Below are 27741 nucleotides of genomic sequence, written 5' to 3'. Positions count from 1 at the left end.
AGGCCGAGGCCGAGCGAGGGCGAGCCGGGCGGCTCGCGGGCTCTCCGGCGTCGGCCTCCCGCGGGCGCCCGGTGGGGCCCCGCACCCAGCCCCGGGGACTCGCGGCACCTCAGGCTGGGCTCCCGCGGCGGGCCCGGGGCTGCTCGGCCCGGCGCCCCGGGCGGCGGGTCGGGCTAACCACGGGCCGCCGCCCGGCGCGGCCCTTGGGCTCCTGCGCCCGAAACTCTGCCGCGTGAAGGCTCCCGCGGCGCCGGCCCCGCGCCCCCGCGCCCCGCAGACCCGCGCCGGGGTCGGCGGCGCCCTCTCTCACCCCGCTCTCCGGCCGCGGTCGAGCGGCCCCGGCGGACCCCTCGGCTGACGCCCGGCTTCAGCCTCGCGGCCCGCGCCGCGGTCCGCCCCGGGACCCCGGTAGCGCCGGCGCCCCGCCTCAGCCCACGGCGGCCGCGGACGCGCGCCGGCCCAGGTAACGGCCGCCCCGGGCCGCGCGCCCGGCCGAGCCCGCCGCGCCCCGCACGAGGCCGCGCCGCCGCGGGCCCCGGGCTCGCCCGGCCCCCGGTTCCCAGCCACCCCGGCCGGGAAAGCCCGGGAGACTGATGTCCGGGCAGCCGCCGGACGCCAGGAGCACCGCGACCCGAGGCCCCGCTGCCGCGCTCCGCGCGCCCGGCGGGACGCGCCCGGCCTGCGGGCTCCCTGCTTGGGCCGGGCGCCCCGCCGCCTGAGCCAGGGCGCCGGGCCCGGCGTCTGGTGGTTCCGTGGAGATCAGTCTCCGGGCTTTCCCGGCCGGGCCTCAGCCCTGAGAACCCCGGCCCAGCCGCCCTGCGTCCCTGCAGGGCCAGGCATCGGCGGGAGAGGGGAGCGAGGAAGCCCGCGCTCTAGTTTCAAGACTTCTACCGTTCCTACAAAGTGATGCAGAGAGAGGGAAGAAGAGTGGGAGACTGGAAGGGTGGGAGAGGAGAGGACGGTGTTCATCTCCTGCTCATTTGTTTCTAACTCACGGATCCCAACAAAACCGAAGGAAAAAAGGTGAAAAGGACAGCAGTGGAGCCACTGGACGCTGATGGAAGTGAACTGGTAGGTGGAGATAGGAAGGAGGGAATGGGAGAGAACGAGGGGACGGTGACACTGTACAAAAGGAAATGAAGCTGGGTGTCGGGGGCTCAGGCCTGTCATCTGAGATCTGAGGATCACGGTTCAACGCCAGCCCAGGCAGGAAAGTCCGTGAGACTCTTATCTCCAGTTAACACTAGAAAACCAAAAGTGGCGCTGTGACTCAAGTGGCAGAGTGCTCACCTTGAGCTGAAGAGCTGAGGGACAGCACCAGCCCCTGAGTTCAAGCCCCAACAACAGCAAAAAAAAAAAAAAAAAAGATGCCGGGAGCCAGTGGCTCACGCCTGTAATCCTAGCTACTCAGAAGGCTGAGATCTGAGGATCACAGTTCAAAGCCAGCCCGGGCAGGAAACTCTGTGAGACTTCTATCTCCAATAAACCACTAGAAAAGCAGTAGTGCTGTGGCTCAAGTGGTAGAGCACTAGCCTTGAGCTGAAGAGCTGAGGGACAGCGCCCAGGCCCAGAGTTCAGGCCCCACGACCGGACCAAAAAAAGAAAAAGGAAAAAAAAACAAAACAAATACAAGTCCTTTTAGCATTTCCTCTTGGGTACTGATAACACTGGGAAACTTAAAATATGTTGACTGTGACTACACCTTTTCATTTTTTCCTTCAGCAGCTGTTCCTGTTTTGAGTCAAGTTCTTTTTACCCATCCTTCCTCCCACCCCCACCTTTCTGATTATGTAATCTAGGTTGCCTTGTCTCCTCCCAACAGTGGGATTACAGGTATATATGTACCACCATGCAAGATACCAAGGTTCTTACTTCTTGCACATTAGAGTTAAAACTACTTCTAACCAACAGAATCCGAATGTGATTCTAATTGTAGCCCGTGTTGAGATTCGCTTGAAACTGGATATAGTGGGATTCCTAGATAAAACAATACTTGTACTCTAAGAATGCAATTTCCCCACTTCATAGATTGTAAATTCTGGTGGCTGGCTCCCCAAATTGGCTTTTTTTTTTTTTTTAAGACTCCAAGGAATTATGCAGACCAAGTTCCTGATTTTGGAAACTTCCTATTTATTTGAAGCATTTGGCAATCACAAATTCTAACTTTATGAAAAGATCTAAGTTTCTCAACTCCCAAAAGTGTGCTAATCTATAGATCATATGTTGAGTAGCAACGTTTTCTTTGTGGATTTATGCAGGTACTACATAGAAGCTTATACACAAGCTTATATACTTTTACGTTTATATGACTTTACGTTTTCTTTTCCTGAGGCCACTTATTAATCAGCATTTAGTAATGAAAGGAATTTCTGCTGGTTTTGGTTCAAATGTTCTAGTTTGTTTTCATAATCCATCACACAAAAACCGTTTTCTAGGATCTGGCTAAGAACATTCCTAGAATCAGGTGTCCTACTGCAAAATGGACAAAATGTACTTGCCATAATTACTGGCCATACTCTTCTCTACATTGCCAAACCCAGCTCTCACGGCAGCCTCTGCACAGGATCCCATTCTCATCCCAAGTAAGTCCCTAGGTTGGTACCTCCTGGTTTTGTTTGAAGTATAAATGTATCAGATAAATGTAATCATATCCAAGATTGAATTAGCATTCATATAACTAGGTTTGTCAGATTGCTTGTTGTTCTCAGATCACATACATTTCAAGGAAAAAGTGGCTATAGAAATATGAATACTAGGGGCTGGGAAGGTGGCTTAGTGGTAGAGCACTTGCCTCTCATGCATGAGGCCCTGCAGCACCACATAAGCAGAAAAAGCTTGAAGTGGTGCTGTGGCTCAAGTGGTTAAGTGGTACCCTTGAGCTGAAGAACTGAGGGACAGCACCCAGGCCCAGAGTTCAGGCCCCACGACCAAAAAAACCCCCAAAGAATACCATTGTATTAGAGATTCCCTCACATTTCTGCCTTACTATAAAGGTAACAGAGGAGAGGGTGTCACTGTCCAAAAAGAACCTGACTCATGTAATCCCTCTGTATTTCAACTTTATAATAATAAAAAAATAGAAATTGAAAGATAGCTGAGAAACACATATGCTCAGTGTCTGTATATTAGTCAAATGTGACATTTATCCTTATGTGAATAATACCACTTGAAATAATCAACTTTTGAAGACCTTTATTATATAAAATATTTGGAATTTTAAAAATATACATGGATAATTTAACAATCTTTGTAAAAGGAAGCACCACCTTAAAGAGATATTTTTATAAGACACACTCTAAAATGCATATGCCAAAATATTTTAAATAAAAACTATTAATAACAAGTTAAAAATTCAGAAACTTTCTAACCACTGACCAATGTGAGAGGTCTCAAATTTAGATGTATTTTCAGGGCTGGGTAGGAAATACAAAGTAGAGAAGCAGTGGCAAACCTGGGAATGGCATACTCAAACTAAAGAATTTTCTAATTGAAACATCTACCCCAAATAAAATTGTGGGTCAAACTGGCTTGTGTGAGCCTGGCACCTCAAAAGGCTTAGATCTAGAGGATTACAGTTCAAACCTAGGTCAGACAGAAAAAAGTCCATAAGAATTCATCTCCAATTAATGAATAAAAGTTGGCTGGAAGTGTAGCTCAAGTGGTAACTCGTTAGTGTGACTTACCAGTTTATAATTCTTATCTGAATGAATTTTAGGATTTTTTGTGTCTAATCCTTAAAATGGAAAGAAGGTGGTAGCTGGCGCTTCTGTGTGTATTTAAGATTACTTAAGCTATATATAAGGGGAAGAGGTTAAAGCTCTGAGACAAGGTATGCTGTTTTCTATATATTCTTAAAACATCTGGTTAAAAGATTAAATGTAGCTGAGCACCAATGGCTAGTGCCTGTAATCCTAACCATTAAGGAGGTTGAGATCTGAGGATTTAGAGTCAAAGCCAGCCCTGACAGGAAAGTCCTTGACTCTCATCTCCAGTTAACTACCAGGCAGGAAAGTTCAGAGACCCTTATCCCTAACTACCAAGAAAGCCAGAAGTGGAACTGTGGCTCAAGTGGTAGAGCAACACACACACGCACACGCACACACACGCACGCACGCGCGCACGCTCATGGTATAGTTTCTAATAGCTGTACCTTGTTATGTAAAAGCAGTTCCAAAGAAATTACTAGTTTGTCTGCCATTAATAAGTTCCTATTAATTTTTTTTTTTTGGGGTCCGGTCGTGGAGCCTGAACTCTGGGCCTGGGCACTGTCCCTCAGCTCTTCAGCTCAAGGCTAGCGCTCTACCACCTGAGCCACAGCGCCACTTCCAGCTTTTTTGTTTTTGCTTGTGTGGTGCTGAGGAATAGAACCCAGGGCCTCAGGCATGCAAGGCAAGCACTCTACCACTGAGCCACCTTCCCAGCCCCAAGTTCCTATTAATTTTTGATAGTTATGAAAGAGCTATTAGAATGACAAAATCTTTAAAAAGGCTGGAAAGGCACATAATCACATAGCCTTACTAGACTACTTTTACACAGATTTCAAACAAAATTCAAATACACTTACTCCAAACCACATGATACTCCAAAATATTTTCTTCTTTAGCATTTTAGATTTCAGTTAAAGAAGTTTAACATAAAGCACCAAATCTAGTCATATAATAATATCACATTTAAGAGTGAGTAGTTCACATATAAAACTTTTTAAGTCTCTAAAGTTTATATGGGAGAAATCAATTTCCTTTATAGCTATTAAACTCTTATTTTAACAAGCTAAAGTTGTGAAGTATTTGAACTAAAATCAGATGTTTAGAAAAATAGAAGAGAAAAAATGTACAAAAAATTTAAACACAGAATCCATCAATTAATATAAAGATCATTATTTCCATCTTTCAAAACTTGAAACTTTTTTTTTGTAGGTTGTGGGGCTTGAACTCTGGGCCTGGGCACGGTCCTTCAGCTCTTCAGCTCAAGGCTAGCATTCTACCACTTGAGCCACAGTGCCACTTCTGGCTTTTTCTGTCTATGTGGTGCTGAGGAATCGAACCCAGGGCCTCATGCATGCAAGGCAAGCACTCTACCACTGAGCCACCTTCCCAGCCCCAAAACTTGAGGAAATGTTTGGCTTTTCTCTCTCTCTCTTTGGACAATGCTAACTTCAGACAGCTAGGTAAACACTCTAATGAGCTAAATCCTCAGCTTCCTAGTTTCTCTCTAAACCAGTCTCTAATAAAAATGTGAAGTCTAGCCCATTCTAAGTAATCCTATATGTATTTCAGCATTCATTTTTATTATTAAAAGCAATTATCTAAAAAAATCAGTTTTTAAGACTTCAAATTTTACATACCATAAAAGTTTCTATGGAAAAAAAGCTAAAGCTAACCCCCCCTAACCCTAGATTATAAACTTGCCATATGCCCAGAAAGGAAACACAGTTCTCAAATCAAATGAATAGCAAAATGTCACAGTACAGGCTGCATATTACAGTCTTACTTGTTTTAGCAATTCCTTTACAAATCAATGTTGTTCCTATGAATAAATTTATTTTTCATAAATTGTTCATAATTAAAAATTTAAGTTTTCATAAACAGTAACAAGAGAAAAGAATGAATACATGGGATTCTCAAAATAACAAAATATTTTAACATGTAATTGAAATATTCTTTTAAATTACTGAAATATATTTAAAGTTTATAATAGACTGATCTGTAACACTGAATTCCATACTAACTTGTTATATTACTAGTACTATCTGCATGTTCTTATCATCACTGGATGAAAAACTCCTTTTGTAAGAAACCTTGATGGCTGTACTGTTTTACAATAGAATGATCCAATTAGTTAGCATACTTATGGAGGAAGCGTTCAAATGCGTCATAGATGGCTTGTCTAAAATGAAAAAACAAAACCCAGATAATTAGAAAACATAGTGGGGCCAACAGTATTTCCACTGTATTTCTAAAATTATCTATGGTCTACAATCTGTGCTCCTCTCTACAAACAGTTATAAAACATCAAGTACCTGAGTGGTGTATGGATCCAGGTAACTTTACCACACTACTGGCAGTTCCAAGAGATAATAGATCCAGGAGCATCTTTTTATGAAGCACTTTTTTGTGACTTTATATATAAATATATGTAATATTTTTTATCATTGTTGAAAATCAATTACATAACTTTTCAGAATCTGAAATTTATTTGACAGGGTATAACACGTTTTTTGATTACCAAGAATATGTTACTGGCAACCAAACTTAAATCAAGGCTTTGTTTCCTACAGTAACTTCACTAGGAATCTTAATATTTCAATTGAAGAGGAATAGGAAAATTGTTCTATTGCTCCATAAAACATGTTTTAAAGTTTATTTCTTCTAATACAAGAACATGGAATTTCATTACAGTAGTCAGAAAACAAAAAAAATATGGACAAGGAGAAACTGTCAAAATGCCACTTTTCACAAGTCCCTCCCTCCCTCCCTTCAATGGAGCAAGTACAGGGGCCATGCTAGTCTTCTGTTTTGTGCTGGTTTTGTTGTTGTTGTTATTGGTTGTGGGGCTTGAACTCAGGGCCTGAGCGCTGTCCCTGAGTTTTTTTGCTCAAGGCTATTGCTGTACCACTTTGAGCCACAGCTCTACTTGCAGTTTTTGAGTGGTTAATTAGAGCTAAGAGTCTCACAGACTTTCTTGCCTAAGCTGGCTTTGAACTGCAATCCCAGATCTCAGCCTCCTGAGTAGCTAGGATTATAGGCATGAGTCATCAGCGCCTGGCCCAATGGTACTATTTCTGTTCAAACTTGGATAGAAGTAAAAATTACAAGGGATACCAGAATTGTAAAAGATTGGTAAGTCCAAAGTCATTAACAGTTAATATTCACTTGCTAGTAGCAAAGCATTGCTAGGTTATTTTCAAATCTCAAAGTCATTCTGAGAGAATTATTCACGTGGCTGGAAAAACTCTTAAGCGCCAGACCACAACTGTGGCTCACACCTGTAATCCTAGCTACGCAGGAGGTTGAGATCTGAGGATCGTAGTTCAAAGCTAGCCCAGGCAGAAAAGTCCATGACTCTTATCTCCAATGAGTCACCAGAAAAACAGAAGTGGTGCTGTAGCTCAAGTGGTAGAGTGCTTGCCTTGAGCTGAAGAGCTGAGGGACAGCGCCCAGGCCCAGAGTTCAAGCCCCACAACTGGCCAAAAAAAAAAAAAAAATGAAAAAAACAAAAATCTTGTCAAAGATCTTACAAATCATAACAATCCTTCTGATACCCTAAAATACCTAGCCTTATTTAAAGAGGATAATAAAAACAACTTGATAAAGGATATTTAAGATATCATATATCCCTAGTACTCTGGAAGAAAAAAAACAGATGGTACAGTAAAAGAGAAAATACCTCAATGTGACATTTATGAGAGGGAAAAAGGACTAAAACATACACTAAAAATACTGTTTTGTATTTGTTGAAGTGAAAAATAGCCCCCAAACAAATAAATAGCTATCTCAATTTACCTGAAGAGTCCTTGTTTAAAAAGATATGCACTAATATGACCCCCTTCTAGATATCGGATTTCACAACCAGGCCAAATTTCTTGTAGACTTCGAACTCCTGTTCGTGGAATATAGGCATCTTCTTTGGCTTGAACCACTATAATGAGGCTTGGGTCAACTGGAACTAAGTAAAGATTTTTGACACATTAAAAAGCTCTAGGATTATTGTGCTAACTCATAAGTCATTTTAGCAACAATAAAACAACAAAGCCACACAAGACGAGTAAGTGAAACAGCTGTCAAACTAAAACTCTTTTTGGAGCTGGTCCTGGAGCTTGAACTTGGGGCCTGGGCTCTGTCCCTGAACTTTCTGGCTCAGTGCTAGCACACTACCACTTGAGCCACAGATCCACTTCTGGCATTTGGCAGTTAATTAGAGATAAGAGGTTCATGGACTTTCTTACCCTGATCTGGCTTGAAACCTTGATTCTCAGATCTCAGACTCAGAGTAGCTAAGATTCCTGGCTTGAGCCACCGATGCCTAGCCCTAAAACTAATTTGTGTCAGTCATGCAGCTTGAACTCAAGGCCTGGGCTCCGTCCCTAAGCTTTTTCACTCAATGCTCATGCTCTATCACTTTGAACCACAGCGCCACTTCTGGTTTTCTGGTGGTTAACTGGAGATAAGTCTCATGGACTTTCTTACCCAGGCTGGTTTCCAACTGCAATCTCAGATCTCAGCCTCTTGAGTAGCTAGGATTACAGGCATGAGCCACTAGTACCTGGTTTCTAAAACCCTTTTGATCAAAGTAAAGATCAACTATAAAGCAGGTGTTAGTGACTCACATCTATAATCCTTCCTAGCAACTCAGAAGGTTGAGATCTAATGATCAAGTTTCAAAGCCAGTCTAGGCAAACCCTCAAGACTTTTATCTCCTATTAACCAGCAAAAAACCAAGGCTGGAAGTGTGGCTCAAATGGTACCATCTATAAGAGAAAAAGATGAGCAAGAGTGTTAACGCCCTGAGTTCAAGCTCCAGTACTGGTGATTATCATAACATTCATCAAACACAATGAGATTCGTATTCTAAAGACATAATCAATGCATTTTCTATTATTAGTGCTGGAAACCGAATTCTAATGGTTCATATATACTAAGCACATGTTCTATCACTGAAGCATATGCCAAGCCTTCTAATATATGAATGAATAAATGTATGTCTTGTTACACAGTCCAGGCTGGCCTTGAATCCAAGATCCTCTTGCTTCAGCCTCCGGAGTGCTGAGCCTATAGGTGTGAACCACTAAAGATACCTTACCAATGTGTTTTTGAATATACACGATGTTCTTAATTTCCATGTATAAGATGATACATTTAAAATGACCTATTTATTTTGAAAAACACATTCTAAAAACAACACAAAAACCCTTTATCTTTGGAAATATGAAAATTACCTTGTAAAACATTCCTAAATATACTTAACAAATAAATACCTGCTAATACTATCAATTTTATATAAAAACTAGTACCTGAAAAATTGGCTACATGAGTACATTCATCCATGACTCCTTTCATAAATATTAAAGATTCCTTTTGAAGATTGTTTCTTCTTTGTTCTTTGTTGAGCAGGTGGTTGGAATAAGGGTTGTAACTTGTATAACAACTTTTGTTGGTTGAAAGTGTTTGATTTAAGCACTCTGTCTTAGAGGTATCTTGCATCAAGAGTCCTTCTGATGTAACACTGGTGGAAGTTTTACTAGAATTAGGACATCCAACATAATTTGGGGATACAGTTTGTTTTCTCATATCTAAATTTAAAGTTCTAGGAACCAGCTTAAGGTTAGTTAGCTTGTCTGTACCGTTAGGGAAGTATTTCACAAACTCTTGTCCCATTTTGAAAGAATCTGTCTGTATTTAAAAAAAAAAAAAAAAAAGCATTAATATAGACGGAAGGTTTATTTAATTTTCTTTCTTTTTTTTTGCCAGTCCTGGAGCTTGAACTCAGGGCCTGGGCACTGACTGTCCCTGAGCCTCTCGTTGCTCAAGGCTAGCACTGTACCACTTGAGTCACACCACCACTTCTGACTTTTTCTGTGTATGTGGTATTGAGTAATGGAACCCAGGGCTTCATGCATGCTAGGCAAGCACTCTACCACTGAGCCCCTCACTTTTTTAAAACAAAAAAAAAATCTAAGAACACATCAGTGGATACAATATAATATTGTACTCATGCAATGGAATACTGTTTTAAATAATGAAAGTTTGGGTGCTGTCCCTTAGCTTTTTAAGCTCAAAGCTGGTCCTCTACCACTTGAGTCATAGTTCTACTTCCAGCTTTTTGGTGGTTAATTAGAGAAAAATGGTGGCTTTGGACTACAACCCTAAGGTCTCAGACTCCTGAATAGCTACAGTTACAGGTGTGAGCCACTTGTACGTAGCAAAATTTTACTTTTTAAATTAAAAATTTTAATTCCCCTCCCCCCTTTAAAAAAATTTGGTGGTGGTAGGTGGGTTTGAACAAAAGGTCTTGTGCATGCTAGGCAGCTGTTGTGTCACTTGAACCACGCTGTGAGCCTTTTTGATATAGCTTCCTTGTCAGCCAGTAGTTCAAGTTTTTGCCTGGACTGTCTCAAACTTCAATCCTCCCAATCTCTGCCTTCTGCGAAGCTGGAATTATAGGGATGTACCACTGTTGGTATTAAATCTTGTTTTAAAACACATGCTATAAAATGGATCTTGAACACAATATGCCACATGAATAAGCCAGACACAAAACGGCACTATCATATTGTCCCACTTGTATAAGGCCTTCACTGTAATCAAATTAATAAAGATGAAAAGAAAACAATGGTTAGTTGCCAGTGGCTGAGAAAAGAGGGACTGGGAGCTACTGTTCTAAAGTTTGGGAAGATGAGAAAGTTCTGTCTATCTAGATAGCTGTTTCTAGGTTGGATGGCCAAGTTTTATTCTTGACCTAGTTAACAGTTACAGTGTGTTTCCATTTTGATGCATGTAATAGGCCGTACATTTGTGTTACATGTTCTCTGTATAAGATTTATTTAAAATAACTTCCTTTCTTTTTCCTTTTAAAAGAGGGTCTTGCTAGTAGCCAAGGCTAGCAATCCTACCCAGTGTTAGGGGATTACAGATGTCTGTTACCAAGGTATAACACCAAGTCTGACTAGCAAAAATAAAAAATTATATATATATATATATAATTTTTTGCATATATAGATATTGATGTATATATATTTTTTGCCAGTTCTGGGACTTGGACTCAGGCCCTGGGCACTGTTCCTGAGCTTCTTTTGCTCAAGGCTGGCACTCTACTACTTGAGCCACAGCGCCACTTGTAGCTTTTTCTGTGTATGTGGTACTGAGGAATGGAACCCAGGGCTTCATGTATGCTAGGCAAGTGCTCTACCACTGAGCCACCTTCCCAGCCCCTCCTGTTTTTTGAGAAAGGATCTTTGTATATAGCTGGCACTGGCCTCAAACTCATACTTCTGCCTCCACCTCTTAAGTGCTGGGTCACAAGTATGAACTACCATATCTAGTTAAAATGATAAATTTAGAATAACGTTTCAAAACTTATCATAGAAAATAATAACTTATTCAGAAAATCAGGTTTTCCTAACATTATGTGGAAATTAAAATACTTACTCCACAGTATTCAAGCATATGAATTATTTCTTCTTCATAAACTGTCTGAGTATAATACTGCTTCTCCAGCTCCCTCCAATTAATTGATTTACTCAATACACCCTAAAATAAGAAACTAAATTAGGATCAAATTATACTATTTTTTAATCCAATACTTTTTCTTAAATTATCAAGTAAAAGTTAATCACAAGACTGATTTTGCCTATCCACAGAAAAGCCTGCTTGTAAAATTTACTCTCTATTACAGTCTGGGAACTTGACTTATAAACAGTTCTTACTTTAATATACAATTTTCCTTGAATGATAAAAGCGAGCCATTATGCCTGTGCTCTTTGTATAAGCAATGTAGTTTTTGCTTAACACTATACTTCCTCTGCAATTTTAGTATATTCTAGGCAAATCACTGACTTCAGATTAAAAACCTTGTTATGCTAGGCTCATGCGATGAACACACAATTTTTCACAACCTATTGCTGGAAGAATTAAGCACAAACTGAGATTCCACTGGACCTCTCAGAAGCTTGTACTGGGTTGTTTTTTAATTTTTAATTGTGTCTGTGTGTGCGCGCATGCGTCCTGGTCTTGGGGCCTGAACTCAAGGCCTTGGCACTGTCCTTGAGCTGTTTTGCTCAAGGATGGTGCTCTACCACTTGAGCCACAGCTTCTCTTTTTTCTACTAAGTTTTGCTTCAAGAATGTTTTCCCTTTCTTGATTATGTATGTGTCCTATCCTTCTGACATAATCCTAACTACAAATATATGATGAAACAGGTACCAGTGGCTCACACCTGTAATCCTAGCTACTCAGGAGGCTGGGATCTGAGGATCTCAGTTGAAAGCCAGCCCACGCAGGAAAAGTCTGTGAGACTATTTATCTCCAATAAACCACCAGAAAAATCAGAAGTGGCACTATGGTTCAAATGGTAGAGCACTGGCCTTGAGCTGAAGAGTTCAGGGACAGTGCCTAGGCCCAGAGTTTAAACCCCACAACTGACCAAAATAAATAAATAAAATCATATGTTTGAGTTTTTATTCATTCGAAGTGAATTACCAAACCTAAGGGTAACTTTGGGTGATTCTCAAGGCAATTATCTTTAATTACGTATTTATTGCTATTTACACTTTTAATTGCAACTCAATTACCGTAGTAAAGACCCCAGAGGCCGTGGACCAAGACAGACAAGGAACTAATGGCATGGGCTTAGGCCAGCTGGATACTGCTAAGGAGGCCATCTGTAACAGAACAGAGAGCTTTAGTGTGAAGTTCCTATTATTCAAATGAACAACATTTAATACTCAAAAGTACTTTCTACAGCAATTGGTGAGAGACTACATAAACATAAAATCTGAAAATACCTGTGACCTTATGATACATAAATTCAACAATAACAATTTCTCCTTTGAAAGTTACAAAATATGATAGAAATTTATTGAAAGTGTCAGAAAGGATTTATTTTAGTATAGCAGAGTAAAGTAGGGAGAAATGGAAGAAAGAAGTATTTCCTAATTGCAATGTAGGAAATAGGAGTTAAAGACTACTATTTTTTGCTGGGCACCAGTGGCTCACGTCTATAATCCTAGCTACTCAGGAAACTGAGATATGAGGATCATAGTGTGAAGCCAGCCTGGACAGGAAAATCAATGAGACTCTTATCACCAATGAACTACCAAAAAGCTGGAAGTAGAAATGTGGCTCAAGTGGTAGAGCACTCGATTTGAGCAAAATGCTGCTTAGGGACAGCACCTAGGTCCTGAGTTCAGGTTACCCTCAAAGTTGTAATCTTCCTGCCTCAGCCTCCCAAATACTGTGGCATGTGCCATGATACATGGCTAAGTGATTTTTTAAGCTTAATTTTATAGTTCAAATGATCTATAAAAAAACTTCATTTTAGGGCTGGGAAGGTGGCTCAGTGGTAGAGCGCTTGCCTTGCATGCATGAGGCTCTGGGCTCAATTCCTCAGTACCACATAAGCAGGAAAAAAAAAAAAAGCTGGAAGGGGCGCTGTGGCTCAAGTGGTAGAGCACTAGCCTTGAGCTGAAGAGCTGAGGGACAGTGCCCAGGCCCAGAGTTCAGGCCCCACGACCAGACCCCAAAAAAAACAAAAAAACCCCAAAACTTTTAGTTATTGCATAAACTCAGTGACCAATATGTGACATATAATGAACCAAGCATACATATTCCTGGCCCTCATCAAACCAACAGCTTCATGTAGAAAAAAGACTGTTAAGTAATTATAGTACAATGAAAAGTCCTAATGAAGCATAGACTGCAGGTAATACTGGAGGTCAGAAAGCTATCGTGGATGGGAGCTGTAGCAAAAGGGCAGCTATTTGAACGTAAAAGCTCACAGGCAGTGCCTAGGCCTGAGTTCAATGCTCTACGACAGGCACCGGAAAAAAAAAAAAAGAAAAACAAAAAACCATCAGAGGCAGAGAAACCAATTATGAGTCCATTTTAGTACATTATATAAGACAGACAAAAGTAAAATAGAATTAAATATATGTATATAGGTAGGTAGGTTGTTTTTGTCAGTGATAGGACTTGAACTCAGGGTTTGGAGGTTGTCCTGAGGTCTTTTTGCTCAAGCTAGTGCTCTACCACTCTGGAAGCCACAGCTCCACTTCTAGTTTTCTGGAGAGATGAGTCTCACAGACTTTTCCTGCCTGGGCTGGCTTTGAACCTCAATCGTTAGATCTCTCCTCTTGAGTAGCAGGGTTACATGCATAAGCCCTAGCAACCAGCAAAATAGGTGTTATAAACATACATACCATTACACATGTATGAAAATGTCAACATGAGACCCATTAACTCAATTAATGCATAACTTAAATGGTAGCTAAAATTTAGCAACCTTAGCCAATTTAACAGCAGAAGTGGGCAAGCATAACTTGACACATGAAAATTAAAATTATATAATAACTTTTTAATAAAATATTAAATCCAAACATCTGAACTATAACTGGGTATGGGGGGGGTTACACAATAAATGCTTATATAAATCATACAAAAGTATCATTACTTCATCGTTGGAGTTATTTCTGCTTTCTATTTTCAAAAAAACTCAAGTCAATATAATTAAAGTGAATTTTTTTTTTTTTTTTGGTTGGTCATGGGGCTTGAACTCTGGGCCTGAGCGCAAGGCAAGCACTCTACCACCTGAGCTACAGCAACACTTCCAGTTTTCTGGTGGTTTATTGGAGATAAAGAGTTTCACGAACTTTCCTGCCTGGGCTGGCTTTGAACTGCAATCCTCAAATCTCAGCCTTCTGAGTATCTAGGATTATAGGCGTGAGCCACCAGGGCCTAGCTCTAAAGTGAATTTTTAAAATAACTCACTTCCCTAGATCTTACTCAGATAATGAAATGTAAGTGGTAATGAGAAGGCTTACGTGTCCTCCCATGGATATGCCGGTCATCCCAAGAGGGCCATAGCCTTCCCTCTCTAACCAGTGCAAGAGAGCAGCAGATTCTAAAACAAGAGCTCCTCCCATCACGAAAAGGTCAGACACATTTTTTAAACTGGATCTCCTAGCCTCAGAAAACAAACAGAAAATGATTTATTCCATGCATTTACATTTTAACACCTATATTTGTTTCAACATTACATTTATAGCATACAGCTACATTTCTTTTAAAGGATCAGAATGGCATTAGAGTGCTTCTAACATTTTTGTGTGTTTCTTACCCCCTTCTCCCCCCGCCCCCCTTTGGTTGGTCCTGTGGCTTGAACTCTGGGCCTGGGAGCTGTCCCTGTTCTCTTCAGCTCAAGACAAGCACTCTATCACTTGAGCCACAGAGCTACTTCTGGTTTTCTAGTGGCTAAATGGAGATAGAGAGTCTCATGGACTTTCCTGCTTGGGCTGGCTTTGAACTGTGATCCTCAGATCTCAGCTTCCTGAGTAGCTAGGATTACAGTTTTTGCTACCAGCGTCCAGCAACCTTTTTTTTTTTTTTTTTGATCGGTTATGGGGCTTGAACTCTGGGCTTAGGCGCTGTCCCTCAGCTCTTCAGCTCAAGCCGAATGCTCTACCACTCAAGCCACAGCGCCACTTCTGGTTTTCTAGCGGTTTATTGGAGATAAGAGTTTCATGGACTTTCCTGCCCAGGCTGGCTTTAACCGTGATCCTCAGATCTCACTCAGCCTCCTGAGTAGCTAGGATTACAGGCATGAGCCACCGGCACCTGGTCTAACATTTTTTTTAACATATTATTTATTTATTTATTTATTTATTTAGTGGTCTGGTCGTGGGGCCTGAACTCTGGGCCTGGGCACTGTCCCTCAGCTCTTCATCTCAAGGCTAGCGCTCTACCACCTGAGCCACAGCACCACTTCGGCTTTTTTCTTTTTGCTTATGTGGTGCTGAGGAATTGAACCCAGGGCCTCATGCATGCAAGGCAAGCGCTCTACTACTGAGCCACCTTCCCAGCCCCTAATTTTTATTTTTTAGTTATTTATTTTTGGCCTTTCATGGGGCTTGACCTCAGGGCCTGGGCACTGTCCCTGAGCTTCTTTTGCTCAAAGCTAGCACTCTACCACTTGAGATACAGCACCACTTCTGGCCTTTTCTATTAATGTGGTACTAAGGAATTGAACCCCATGGCTTCATACATGCTAGGCAAGCACTCTACCACTAAGCCACATTCCCAGTCCCTTCAAGAGACTCTTATCCCCAATTAACCAGCCAGCAAAAAGCTGAAAGTGAAGGAGTGACTCAAGTGGTAAACTACCGGCCTTGAGTGAAAAGAAGTTAAGCAACAGCACTTGGCCTAGAGTTCAAGCCCTCGTATCAAGATAAAACAAAACAAAAATAAAACTCCATCATCAGGCCACTCATCTTAAAATCTCCCAGACATTTCCCACAGCAATTTTAGTAAAACTAACCACTTCTCTGACTTCTTCCGGTACTACTATCCCCCACTTGGTGTTTACCTTTCCTGCCTGGGCTGGCTTCCCAGGGTGATCCACAGATCTCAGCGTCCTGAGTAGCTGGGATAACAAGTGTGACTCACCAGCTTCTGGCTTCCCTTGTCATTTTCCTTGCTTCCTTCCTTTCTTTCTCATTACCTCCTTCCCTTCCTTCCTTGCTGTAGGTATCTCTCCCTCCCCCTCCCACTGGCTCTCCTTTGGTACAGGTACTGGTATCTGAACTTTGGACTCAGGGCCTCTTGCTGTCATGTAGCTTTTTCAGTCAAGTATGACACGCCACTAATTAAGCCACATCTCCCTCCAGTTCCAGCTTTTTGCCAGTTAATTGGAGGTAAAAGTCTCTGAGATTTGTCTGCTTGTGCTGGCTTTGAACCTCTAAGCCTCTGAGTAAGTAGGATTACAGGCATGAGCCACTGGCACCTGGCTTTTATTGTGGCTGTATTACTTATTTCTAGTCTAGTTTATCATTTTTAAAAGACCAGAAAAATACAGTCAATCTTCAGATTTTTATACTATGTTTTACTGTGCTTTACAAAAACTAAAAAGTAAAGGAAATGTACTTTTTCCCTTTTAGACATGGTCTCTCTATGCAGCCCAGGCTGGCCGCCTCTTAACTCTTGATCCTTCTATCTCTACTTCCTGAGTGCTATGAGCCACCATACCCAGCAGTAAATGTACTTTAAAAAGAATCGTTAAGTCAGCCTGTTAATGTTTCTCTTCCTTTTCTTTCCCTGCCTTCCTTCCTTCATTGATTGACTGACTGTCAGTTCTGGGCCTGAACTCTGGGTCTGGGCACTGTCCCTCTTCCACTTGAGCCACAGTGCCACTTCTGGTTTTCTGGTGGTTAATTGGAGATAAGAGACTCATGGACTTTCCTTGCCCCGGCTGGCTTTGAACCATGATCCTCAGATCTCAGTTTCCTGAGTAGCTAGGATTATAGGCATGAGCCACTGGCACGTGACTCCTCCTTTTATTTTGGTGCCAGTATTGGGCTTCAACTGAGGTTCTTGAACTTGGGCCACACCTCCAGTTTCACTTGTTTTCTGGCTAACTAGAAATAGGAGTCATTTGGATTTGTCTGCCCAGGCTATCTCCAAACCTGGGACCTCAGCCTCCTGAATAGCTAGGATTATGATATGAGCCAATGGAGCCTGCCTTACAACTTTCTTACTATATCATCTTGCAGACATAACCTTAAAGTAAGAAGTCAATACTTCTTGCTATAGTTTTACTGTCCTCCCCCCATAATACATGGATATTAAAACTCAGTATAGTTAACTAAAGGCTACCAAAATTTTTAATATTGCTGAAAATATGATACAAAGATTGAAAAAATGAAGGTAATATGCACTTACACTTGGTCCTTGGGTTTTCTGCAGCCATTTAAAATTGTGGGTCAAAGAGAAAGTTTTAAAATAATTAAACATACTTCTGTCACAAAACATTAACATAAGCAAAGCAGTTACATTTAGACACAATACTGAAAAAACTTTCAGTTACCTAAATAGGCTACTTAGAACTTCTCAGGTTTACATAGCTTTATTGAGATACACAATCTGAAGTATAAAACTTAATGTACTAAGTATATTCAAAGAGTTGTATTCATTTTCAATTTAAAATGTTTATTGATATAGTTTATGCAATTATGTTTATTAAAGGAGAAAATAAAGAAAATTAGAAAACTATTTTATATACAACAATATTCATACATTTGTGTATTTCTCCCCAGTATTTCCCTTGTGTGCAAGTTTTGTTTTCAATTGCTGCATACTTACACCAGGCACTATGGTCTGACTTTGTTTTCGGTGCTAGGGATTAAAACCACTGGCTGCTGCCTGCGTGGCCTGTTTGCCCATGGTTGTGGGGCTCTAACATCTGAGTGGCACCTTTTGTATGCTAAGCACACATGCTACCACCGACACCATACAGTTTTGTATCCTGCTTTTAAATCATACTTTTCACACATTGCAACTTTTAAAATAGCCACATAAACTCCCTGAATGTCTAATATTTACTAAGAATTATTCTAGATAATATTTAATGTTCTGAATAACTTAAGAGATGATTCTCTTTTATCAATGAGAAAACAGGTACAGAAATGGTAAATAACAGGTCTGAGAGATCACAAAAGTGGTCAGAAATAGAGCAATAAACATAATAAATACAATTCCAGTGTTAGGAACTAGTTTACTAAATTGTTCTCTATTATGTAATTATTTCTTTTTTGTTTTTTGGGTTTTTTTTGGTCTGGTCGTGGGGCCTGAACTCTGGGCCTGGACGCTGTCCCTTAGCTCTTCATCTTCAGCTCAAGGCTACCGCTCTACCACTTGAGCCACAGCAACACTTCCGTTTTATTTCTTTTTTGCTTATGTGGTGCTGAGGAATGGAACCCAGGGCCTCATGCATGCAAGGCAAGCGCTCTACCACTGAGCCATCTTCCCAGCCCATGTAATTATTTCTTAATATCTTATTTGTACATAGGGCTATTTAAATATATTTTCCCATCATTTTCTTTTTTCTTAGTATTTTATACTCAGACTGACTTTTCCAGAATCAAAATCACTGTCAAGGCATGTAAATAGTATTCCTTTTTTTCTCCAGGGCATACTTTTACCACTGAGCCATACTCCAGCCTAGAAATGAGGCATCTTAGAGCACCCAAGTGCTTTAATAAAGAGCAGCCCAATTTTCAGATGTTAGTATTGACTATGCTCAATTCAGTTGTGTCTCCCAAGCACTGTACTTTAAAAATTATTGGTAACTGCAATTTTAACTTTACATTTAATTAATTATTGTCAACCCTGGGTCTTGAACTCAGAGCCTAGGCACTGTCCCTGACCTTCTTTTGCTCTAGGATAGTGCTATTCCGCTTGACAGCACCACTTCTGCCTTTTTCTGTTTATGTGGTGCTGAGGAATCAAACCCAGGGCTTCATTTGAAGCATGCTAGGCAAGCACTCTACTGCTAAGCCACATTCCCAGCTTTACATTTCTTTTATTACCAGCAATGTTGAACATTTCTTTATAGCTGTGCATCAGTTTCTGTTCTTCAGTGAATAGTCTGACGTCATCTTGAAGATTAGTTAAGTACTGTTCTAAACCTCCACCTTTTTGCACACGGACTTAAAACACGAGTTTCTTTGCTAACAAACACTATTAAAATTAACATCCATAAGTATCTGAAGAAAAAAATAAATACATCTTTATTATGAACAATTAAAGTCTAATCCTTAGTTTGTTTTCCCTAAATAAGGTATCACTGTGCACTGTGCAGCCTAGGCTGGCTCAAACATAAATACATACATACATAATCATTGTGCTCTAGCCTGCTGAGCAGATGGGATTACAGGAATGAGCTCCCACATCAGATTCCTTCCCCTGAATTTTAAGAGATGTAAAATAACCTTATATTCCTTTTTGTTCTTGCTTCTTAAATATTTTCTGCACTAATGACTGAATTTAACTAGTTTGGAAAAGTTGGTTATTACATGTCATTGCTATGGAAAAGTTTCTTAGTGTCACAAAAGGATATAGTATGGGTTTTCTAACAACAAAGAAGCTATTCGGGCTTCTTTAATCATAGGACGGGCCATTAGCGTCCGTCTCCTCCAGTAATGCTATGGAAAGAAAAAGATAACATACTTAAATAGCACAAATCACCACATATGTGAAGGAGAATACTTGACAAACAAATTATTTGGGGATTGCAATATAAAAATTAAGTCTTACATGGTCTCCTGTTCCAGCAAGATGAATACATACAGGTCTGTGTTTGCTGTTCCATTCTTTAGGTACAATAAATTGAAACCTATTTTTAAAATGAAATTCTCTTTAAAATAAAGCCAGCTCAAAAACCCATGGGACTCTTACTCTAATTAACCACCCAAACCTGAAAGTGTAAGCGTGGCTCAAATGGTAGAGTGCCAGCTTTGAGGCTCAAGATATTCCTGCCTTGGCCTCCTGAGAGCAGGTATTGTAGGTGTATACCATCATGTCGAGCCTCAAATCTTAAAATGTTTGAAGTTATTTCCAAGAAAAGGGTCGTATAGAGGCTGGGAATGTGGCTTAGTGGTAGAGGGCTTGCCTAGCATGCATCATGCCTAGGTTCCATTCCTCAAGTTCCCAGGACTGGCAAAAAAAAAAAAAAGTATCATGTAGAATTTTAACAGTTAATTTGTGATTGATTAAACTAAAACCTACAAAGTAAATGTGCTATCAGTATGTTAAATATTCAATTCAACATTAATACATAATTTTTTACCTAGTTTAATGTCAAAACTTTATAAATGTTTAATATTTTTTTTAGTTGGTACTAGGGCTTGAACTCAGGGCCTGGGAGCTGTCCCTGAGCTCTTCAGCTCAAGGCTAGCACCCTACCACTTGAACCACTGCACCACGTCCAGTTTTTTGGTGGTTAACTGGAGATAAGAGTCTCACAGACTGGGGCTGGGAAGGTGGCTCAGTGGTAGAGCACTTGCCTTGCATGCATGAGGCCCTGGGTTTGATTCCTCAGCACCACATAAGAAAAAAGCTGGAAGTAGCGCTGTGGCTCAAGTGGTAGAGGGTTAGCCTTGAGCTAAAGAGCTGAGGGACAGCGCCCAGGCCCAGAGTTCAGGCCCTACAACCGGACCCTCCCCCCACAAAAAAAGTCTCACAGACTTTCCTGCCTGCGCTGGCTTTGAACCCCTATCCTCAGATCTCAGTCTCCTGAGTAGTTAGCATTACAAGCATGAGGACCAGGCACCCAGCTTGATGAATTTTTAATAAGCTTAAAGACATAGATATGCTGTTTCTCTTCATAGGAAAAATGTTTTGCTATACAAGCTGTTGAAGTAACTACAAAATAATTTATTTCTATTTCTACCTTTGTAGTATATGATAGAATCTGATTCATTAAAATTCTGGTACTGGGAGATAAGTGAATCCATGCCAGAAAAAAGTAAGCAGTTTTCTCTACTTGTCATCTTCTCTTTTCTTCTCTATATGTGGTACTGGGCCTGAACTTAAGGACTCAGGCTCTTGCTTGACTTTTTCAGTCACAACTGGCACTCTACCTCTTGAGTGCTCTCCTGACTTTTGGCTGGTTAATGGGAAATAAGAATCTGGGAGATCTGTATGCCAAGGCTGGCTTCAATCCTGATTGTCATTACTCAGCCTCCTGAGTAGCTAGAATTATAGGTATAAGCCACTTGTGCCAGGCTCTCTTTCTCTTATTTAATGACTTTTATGACAAAAGTTAGCATTTTTACCATTTAGTGTACAATATAGTGATATTCATTGCATATATTTTGTTGTCCAGCTATCACTACCTATCCATCTTCAAAATTTTTTCATCTTCCTAAATGGATTCTTTTTTGCCAGTACTAGGGCTTGGACTCAGAGTCTTTTGCTTATTCAGCTTGTTTGTTTGGTGTTCTACCTCTTCTGGCCACACCTCCAGCCTGGCTTTTTCCTGGGTATTTTGGGGATGGAATCTCATAGGCTCTTCTGCCCAGGCTAGCTGTGAATTGAGATCTAGGGATCTGAGCTTTCTGACTATGTTACAACATGATCTGGCTAACAGATTTCTTTCTCTTTTTAATTTCCTTAGCAGTTGACACGTAAGAATTTCTATCACAGCCAGGCGCTGGTGGCTCTGTAATCCTAGCTACCTAGGAAGCTGAGATCTCAGGACTGCAGTTTGAAGCCAGCTTGGGTAGTAAAACCATGAGACTCGTATCTACAAAAAATAGCTACCAAAAAACTGAAGTGATGCTGTGGCTCAAGTGGTAGAGTGCTAGCCTTGAGCAAAAACACTCAGGGACAGCCCCCAGACCCTGACTTCAAGCCCCAGGGCTGACAAAATAAAAACAAAAAACATTAAAGGAAAAACAACATATTAAAATTAGCAAATGTTTATCATCAGTAATATATATGGGAAGAAACAGTAAAGTAACTTGTTTTTTTTTTTTTTTTACTTCTGCAGATACTGGAACTTAGACTCCAGGTCTGGGCACTGTCCCTAAGCTTTGTTTCTCAAGGCCAGCACAGCACCACTTGAGCTACTGACTCACTCTGTCTGGCTTTTTGCTGGTTAATTAAAGATAAGAATCTCATGGCTGCCGGGCATTGGTGGCTCAGGCCTGTCATCCTAGCTACTCAGAAGGCTGAGATCTGAGGATCATGGTTCATGGTTCAATGCCAGCTCTGGCAGGAAAGTCCATGAGACTCTCATCTCCAATAAACCACAAGAAAACTAGAAGTGGAGCTGTGGCTCAAGTGGTAGAGCGCTAAAGCTAAAGAGATGAGGGACAGTGCCCAGGCCCAGAGTTCAAGCCCCATGATCAAAAAAAAAAAGAAGAAAGAAAGAAATAGAAATCGGGAGATAACCTGTTTTCAACATTGACTTAAATTTAAAACAATTTAGCTGGGCACTGGTATAATCCTAGCTTCTCCGGAAGCTAAGATCTGAGGACTATGGTTTGAAGGCAGCTCATGCAACAAAGTTTGTGAAACTTTTTTCTCCAATTAATCACCAAAAAGCCTAAAAGTAGAGCTGAGGTTCAAGTGGCAGAGTATCAGCCTTGAGCCAGAAAGCTCTGGGACAGCACCCAGGCCCTGAGTTCAAGCCCCAGGAAAACATACACATATACACACACTTACTAATTTAACTTTCTAGACAAACATTCTTACCTTGCAATAACAGATTCAACTGGCATGATGCCAGGCACATAGTGGGCCATGGGAGAAACAAAGTGTCCATCTAAAATCTTACAGTCTGATTGTTCCTCCATCTAAAACAAAGAAAGCCATGCAATTAGACGGATACACTTTGGTTTATCATAGAACTTTTTCTAAAAAAAAAAATTTTTTTTTAGGCTAAAATTTTATTTATTTATTCATTTTGCCAGTGTGAAGGCTTAAACTCAAGGCCTTCCTATCAAGATTGAGTTTTTGCTCAAGGATGGCAATCTATCACTTTAGGTATACATCTATTTCCATTTTTAAAAATTTTTCCCAAAAATCTATTTTCAGTACATACGATGGTTTCCTTTTAGTCTTACTTTGCTTTCAAAAGACATTGCTTCTACATACATGCTTTATATTTTCCTTACACACTTTTTTTTTTTTGTCAGTCATGGGGCTTCAACTCTGGGCCTAGGCCCTGTTCCTGTGCTCTTCAGCTCAAGGCTAGCACTCTACCACTTGAGCCACAGTGTCACTTCCAGTTTTCTGGTGGTTAATTGTAGATAAGAGTCCTGTCCTGGCTGGCTTTGAACCGCGACCCTCAAATCTCAGCCTCCTGAATAGCTATTACAGACATGAGCCACTGGTGTGCCTGGCTTCCTTACATACTCTTAACTACAATCTAGTTTGGAAAATAAACAATAACTCAAATTCATACATTGACAGATAATAGCACAAGATAAAATACTAGTTAAGAGAACTTAATAGCATTAAAAAATATAAAAACAATCCTAAGAATGATTTATAATTGCAATCATAATTGGCCACATGGAAATAAGACTTGATATCAAGTATGTTACAGTGGTTTAACGTTGGGCAATGTATTGATGTAATGTCTTATTGTCAACAAATTAAGGAAAAACATGATTTCTATGTACTAAAAAGGCAATTTGTAGCTTTATGTGGTATATGGTTTTGAAAGCCCAGATGTTGCAAGTTTAAGCAGGAAGATAATGAGTTAGAGACCACACTGGGTTATGGTAAGATGTTACCTCAAAAAGAGAGGAAAAACTAACCAATAAAACAATACTAAAAGGGGCTGGGAAGGTGGCTCAGTGGTAGAGCGCTTGCCTTGCATGCATGAGGCCCTGGGTTCAATTCCTCAGCACCACATAAGCAAAAAAGCCAGAAGTGGCGCTGTGGCTCAAGTGGTAGAGCGCTAGCCTTGAGCTGAAGAGCTGAGGGACAGCGCCCAGGCCCAGAGTTCAGGCCCCATGACTGGAACCAAAAAAAAAAAAAAAAAAAATCTAAAAGCAGGGCTGGAAAAAAGTGGCTCAGTGGTAGAGCGCTTGCCTTGCATGCCTGAGGCATAAGCAAAAAGAAAAAGCAGGCTCAAGTGGTAGAGTGCTAGCCTTGAGCTGAAGAGCTGAGGGACAATGCCCAGACCCAGAATTCAGGCGCCACAACCGGACCCAAAAAAAAAAAAACAAAAACATAAATAGAATAAAAGCAATGGAACAAATAAGCACCAACAACCACAAAAATAAACAGCAGGGTGCTGGTGCCTCATGCCTGTAATCCTACTCAGGAGGTTGAGATCTGAAGATTGCGGTTTGAAGCCAGCTGGGGCAGAAAAGTCCTTGTGAGACTCTTACCTTCAATTAATTGCTCAAGTGGTAGAGCACTAGCCTTGAGCACATAAAGGGTCCAGGACCCTTGTTCTAGCACCCAGCCCCTTGTTCCAGTCCCACAACCACCACCACCAACAACCCTAGCTACTCAGGAGGCTGAGATTTGAGGATAGAAGCCACTCTGGGCAAGAAAGTCCATTAGACGCTTATCTTCAATTAAACACTCAAATGCCAGAAGTGAAGCTGTGGCTCAAGTGGTAGGTACAATAGAACACTATCCATGAGCAAAAAAGCTCAGGGACAGAACCCAGGCCCTGAGTTCAAGCCTCAGACCTGGCACAAAAGAAAAAAAAAAGGTAAATTTAGATATGTAAATGATATTTTTTTGTTTTTATTGAAGATACTAAGGCTTGAGTTTCACAGATTTGTCTCCCAGGCTGGCTTTGAACTGTGATCCTCAGATATCACCCCTGAGTAACTAAGAATACATGCAAGAGCCACTGGTCCCCTGCTTTGATATCTAAGTTTGGTTTTTTGTTTTTTAAGCCAGAAGAGGCATCTATAAGATGTATTGAGTCTCCATGGCCATGGCACCCTGAACATGCCTGATCTCATCTGATCTCAGAAAAACTAACAGCACTCCCTGAAAGAACAGGAATTAATAGTAAAAAGTGACAGAGACTAAAGGAGAGTTTTGATTTTTATTTGTTACGGTTTCACTTTAAACGTCTATAATATTTTAGTTAAGAAAAAAAAGGAAAGGGAAAGGAAAACAAAAAATAGAAATATGTACCAAAATTAGAATAAAGGAAAAATATTTGAAATACAGATGATACAGAAACAAAAGTTTTGATATAGAATTTTCAAGGATAATATTTTAGTTTTAGTATGCAAATATTTTCTTTTTCTCATCAGTAGTGGGTCTTGAACTCTGGGCCTGGGTGTTGTCCTTGTACTCTTCAGCTCAAGGCGAGCGCCACAATACCACTTCTGGTTTTCTAGTGGTTTATTGAAGATAAGAGTCTAGTCTGCCTAGGCTGGGGTCTGGGTTTGAACTGTGATCCACAGATCTCAGCCTCCTGAGTAGCTAGGATTACAGGTGTGGGCCAGTGGTGCCCAGCTAGTATGCAGTCTTTTGAAAAACAAAACCTTCTAAAACTATTTGATAAATAAGACATGAAAGTAGTTACTGTGGTTACAGGTCAGTGAGGGATGTATGAAGTCCAGCCATCTGCGTGGCTTCCAACGGTGTTACCAAAGATCCAGTTACAGAAAACCATAGATTACAGAAAAAAGCTGGTTGCTTATGAAATAATATGAAAAAGTCTCATCTCTATATGTAATTTTATAGCATTCTGTTCCTACCATTCTCTCAGCAATTAACTATTTCATAATACTTTTTCCCTGCCTTTTTTTGCCTTGAAAATAATTCCTATGTGCAAACTCATCAACTAGATACATCATTCCCCTGCAATATTTCAATACTTACTATTCCTTCCTTAGTATTCTTCTCTAATATTGAATAATTTACTTTAACCCTCTTGAGCCTATGGACACAAAATGAGAATAAGATCCAGCCTAATATGTATATATATTTAGTTATTAAAAATATCTAGGTGCTGGGTGAGAGTGGTTCATGCCTATAATCCTATCTACTCAGGAGGCTAAAATCTGAGGATCACAAGTTGAAGCCAAAGCTGGCAGAAAAGACTGTAAGACTCTTATCTCCAAGTAACCAATAAAATGTTGGAAGCACAGCCGTGGTTCTAGTGCCAGTGCTTTCCTTGAGCTAAAAATCTCAGAGACAGTGCCCAGACTTTGAGTTCAAGCCCCAAACCTGGCACACATATACACAAAAAAATCTGGTTAGGGTACAAATAGCATTCTTTAAATATTAAATGAAAAACATCCAGTGCACTACTGTCTTGGGGGTTACTGTTATTATACTCTGACATTCAATCTATTCCTGGCATATATCTATGTTAAACCAAAATTTCTACACATGCATTTTATCATTTGAATACCTTATCAATGTATACTGGATAATCGCTTGAAACCAGATTCTGGCATCTTTCTCGATTTCCAATTATCTTTCTGAATTCAAAGAGTCTATTATAGAAAAGAGACAAAGGGGAAAAAATTCACTTTTATACCACTCATTTTACTGAATGTATAGACTGATAGTGACAAAAATGAACAAATACAGTTTATGAGCCATATTAAAGCTTAATTATCATCATTAAAGAGTAGGCTACTAAGATTTTTTCAAACTAAACACTAATCTTAGAAAAATAAGATATGATATTGTCTAACAGTAATTAGCACATTTTAGATGAAATTCAAAGGAACCAGTCCTGAAAATTAATTTTCTTTTTTTTCCCATGAGCTATAGAACATTCCAGTTTTATAGTCATTACACATAAAAGGTATTGCAAAAAAGTCAGTGCTTAGAAACAATGTACAATTCTAGTTAGTTAAATAATGATGAATTTGCTGGGTGCCATGGCTCACGTGCCCAGGCCTGACCAAAAGAAAAAAATGAATTTAAAAATCCAGTTTGTGTTTATTTTAAATCACTGTCCTTTTTAATAGCCCATCTTATGTTACTAGAATCAAGAAGAAAAAAAGAAAGAAGGAATCATATTTTTTACATAGTTTAATGCTTAATTTCCTGAACAATCATTTTTTACTTAAGGATAAAGGATTGTGTACCTAAATTAAAATCTAAAATGTTTACTAAAGCAATAAATTAAAAACAAGTATTCAAGTAAAAAAATTACCTTTTGAGATCCTCTGGCCTTCCCCATCCTCTGATAAAAAGTTTTGTGAGGAGAAGTCTACGGTATAGAACATCTAACTTGCTTACACCCATCAGTAGCAAATACCATCTGGAAGAAGAATTTTAAATGACTTTAAAATGTTCAATAAAGGCAGCAGGTCAACTTTCTAACCACCTCTAAATATCAGATAAATTAAAAGATTGAGAGTAAATACTTGTATTCTCTGAAAACAACATACAGAATTTAGCAAAAAAACAAATTGGGATGAAAAAGAAAAGAAAATGAAGAGCCTCAAAATTGCAATGAACTGAGTAGAGCATCATCTTTCCACTCTCAGTATAAGCACCTACAATTTGTTGGACAATATAAAGGGATAACACTACGTGGCAACACTAAGTGATTCTTACCTAGTACTTTATATTGTCAGCCAGGCACTATTTTAAAAAGCTGTAACTCTCTCTCTCTCTCTCTCTCTCTCTCTCTCTCTCTCTCTCTCTCTCTCTCTCTCTCTCTCTCATTTAGACCTACCAACAATCCTGAGAAAGATGTAGTGCCCCAGCTGTACAGAAGAGGAACTTGAGATAGAGACAAGAG

At 40.3% G+C, this 27741-nt stretch overlaps 1 protein-coding gene and 1 long non-coding RNA gene across 6 annotated transcripts in view; one reads left to right on the top strand and one right to left on the bottom strand.

The window, feature by feature from the left end:
* Positions 1–766: 766 nt before the first annotated feature.
* On the top strand, positions 767–27741 carry LOC138826823 (uncharacterized). Its single transcript, XR_011371867.1, has 3 exons — positions 767–1071; positions 2436–2582; positions 27670–27741. It is a non-coding gene; the product is annotated as an uncharacterized lncRNA (long non-coding RNA).
* The window catches only part of Abhd18 (abhydrolase domain containing 18), a 32109-nt gene continuing 7554 nt past the window's right edge, over positions 3187–27741 (bottom strand). For 2 of the 5 annotated variants that reach the window (XM_070022073.1, XM_070022074.1), the window contains exons 2-11: positions 27148–27255; positions 26392–26476; positions 22743–22843; positions 17427–17444; positions 14534–14672; positions 12287–12376; positions 11145–11246; positions 9011–9389; positions 7503–7665; positions 3187–5886 (exon numbers count right to left, since the gene is read on the bottom strand). In XM_070022073.1, the coding sequence (XP_069878174.1) occupies positions 5835–5886; positions 7503–7665; positions 9011–9389; positions 11145–11246; positions 12287–12376; positions 14534–14672; positions 17427–17444; positions 22743–22843; positions 26392–26476; positions 27148–27239 (1221 nt within the window). In that variant the 5' untranslated portion in view covers positions 27240–27255 and the 3' untranslated portion in view covers positions 3187–5834. Of the gene's footprint in view, positions 5887–7502; positions 7666–9010; positions 9390–11144; positions 11247–12286; positions 12377–14533; positions 14673–17426; positions 17455–19072; positions 19134–19602; positions 19688–19799; positions 19879–22742; positions 22844–26391; positions 26477–27147; positions 27256–27741 lie in introns of those variants that run through there. The other 3 variants (XM_070022077.1, XM_070022075.1, XM_070022076.1) reach the window with 3 other exon arrangements.

The sequence above is a fragment of the Dipodomys merriami genome, unplaced genomic scaffold (assembly GCF_024711535.1).
Source record: "Dipodomys merriami isolate MVZ:Mamm:240054 unplaced genomic scaffold, mDipMer1.0.p SCAF_15, whole genome shotgun sequence".
Classification (NCBI taxonomy): Eukaryota; Metazoa; Chordata; class Mammalia; order Rodentia; family Heteromyidae; genus Dipodomys; species Dipodomys merriami.
Note: the sequence above shows the minus strand (reverse complement) of the source record. Positions and strands in the feature narration are given on the sequence as shown.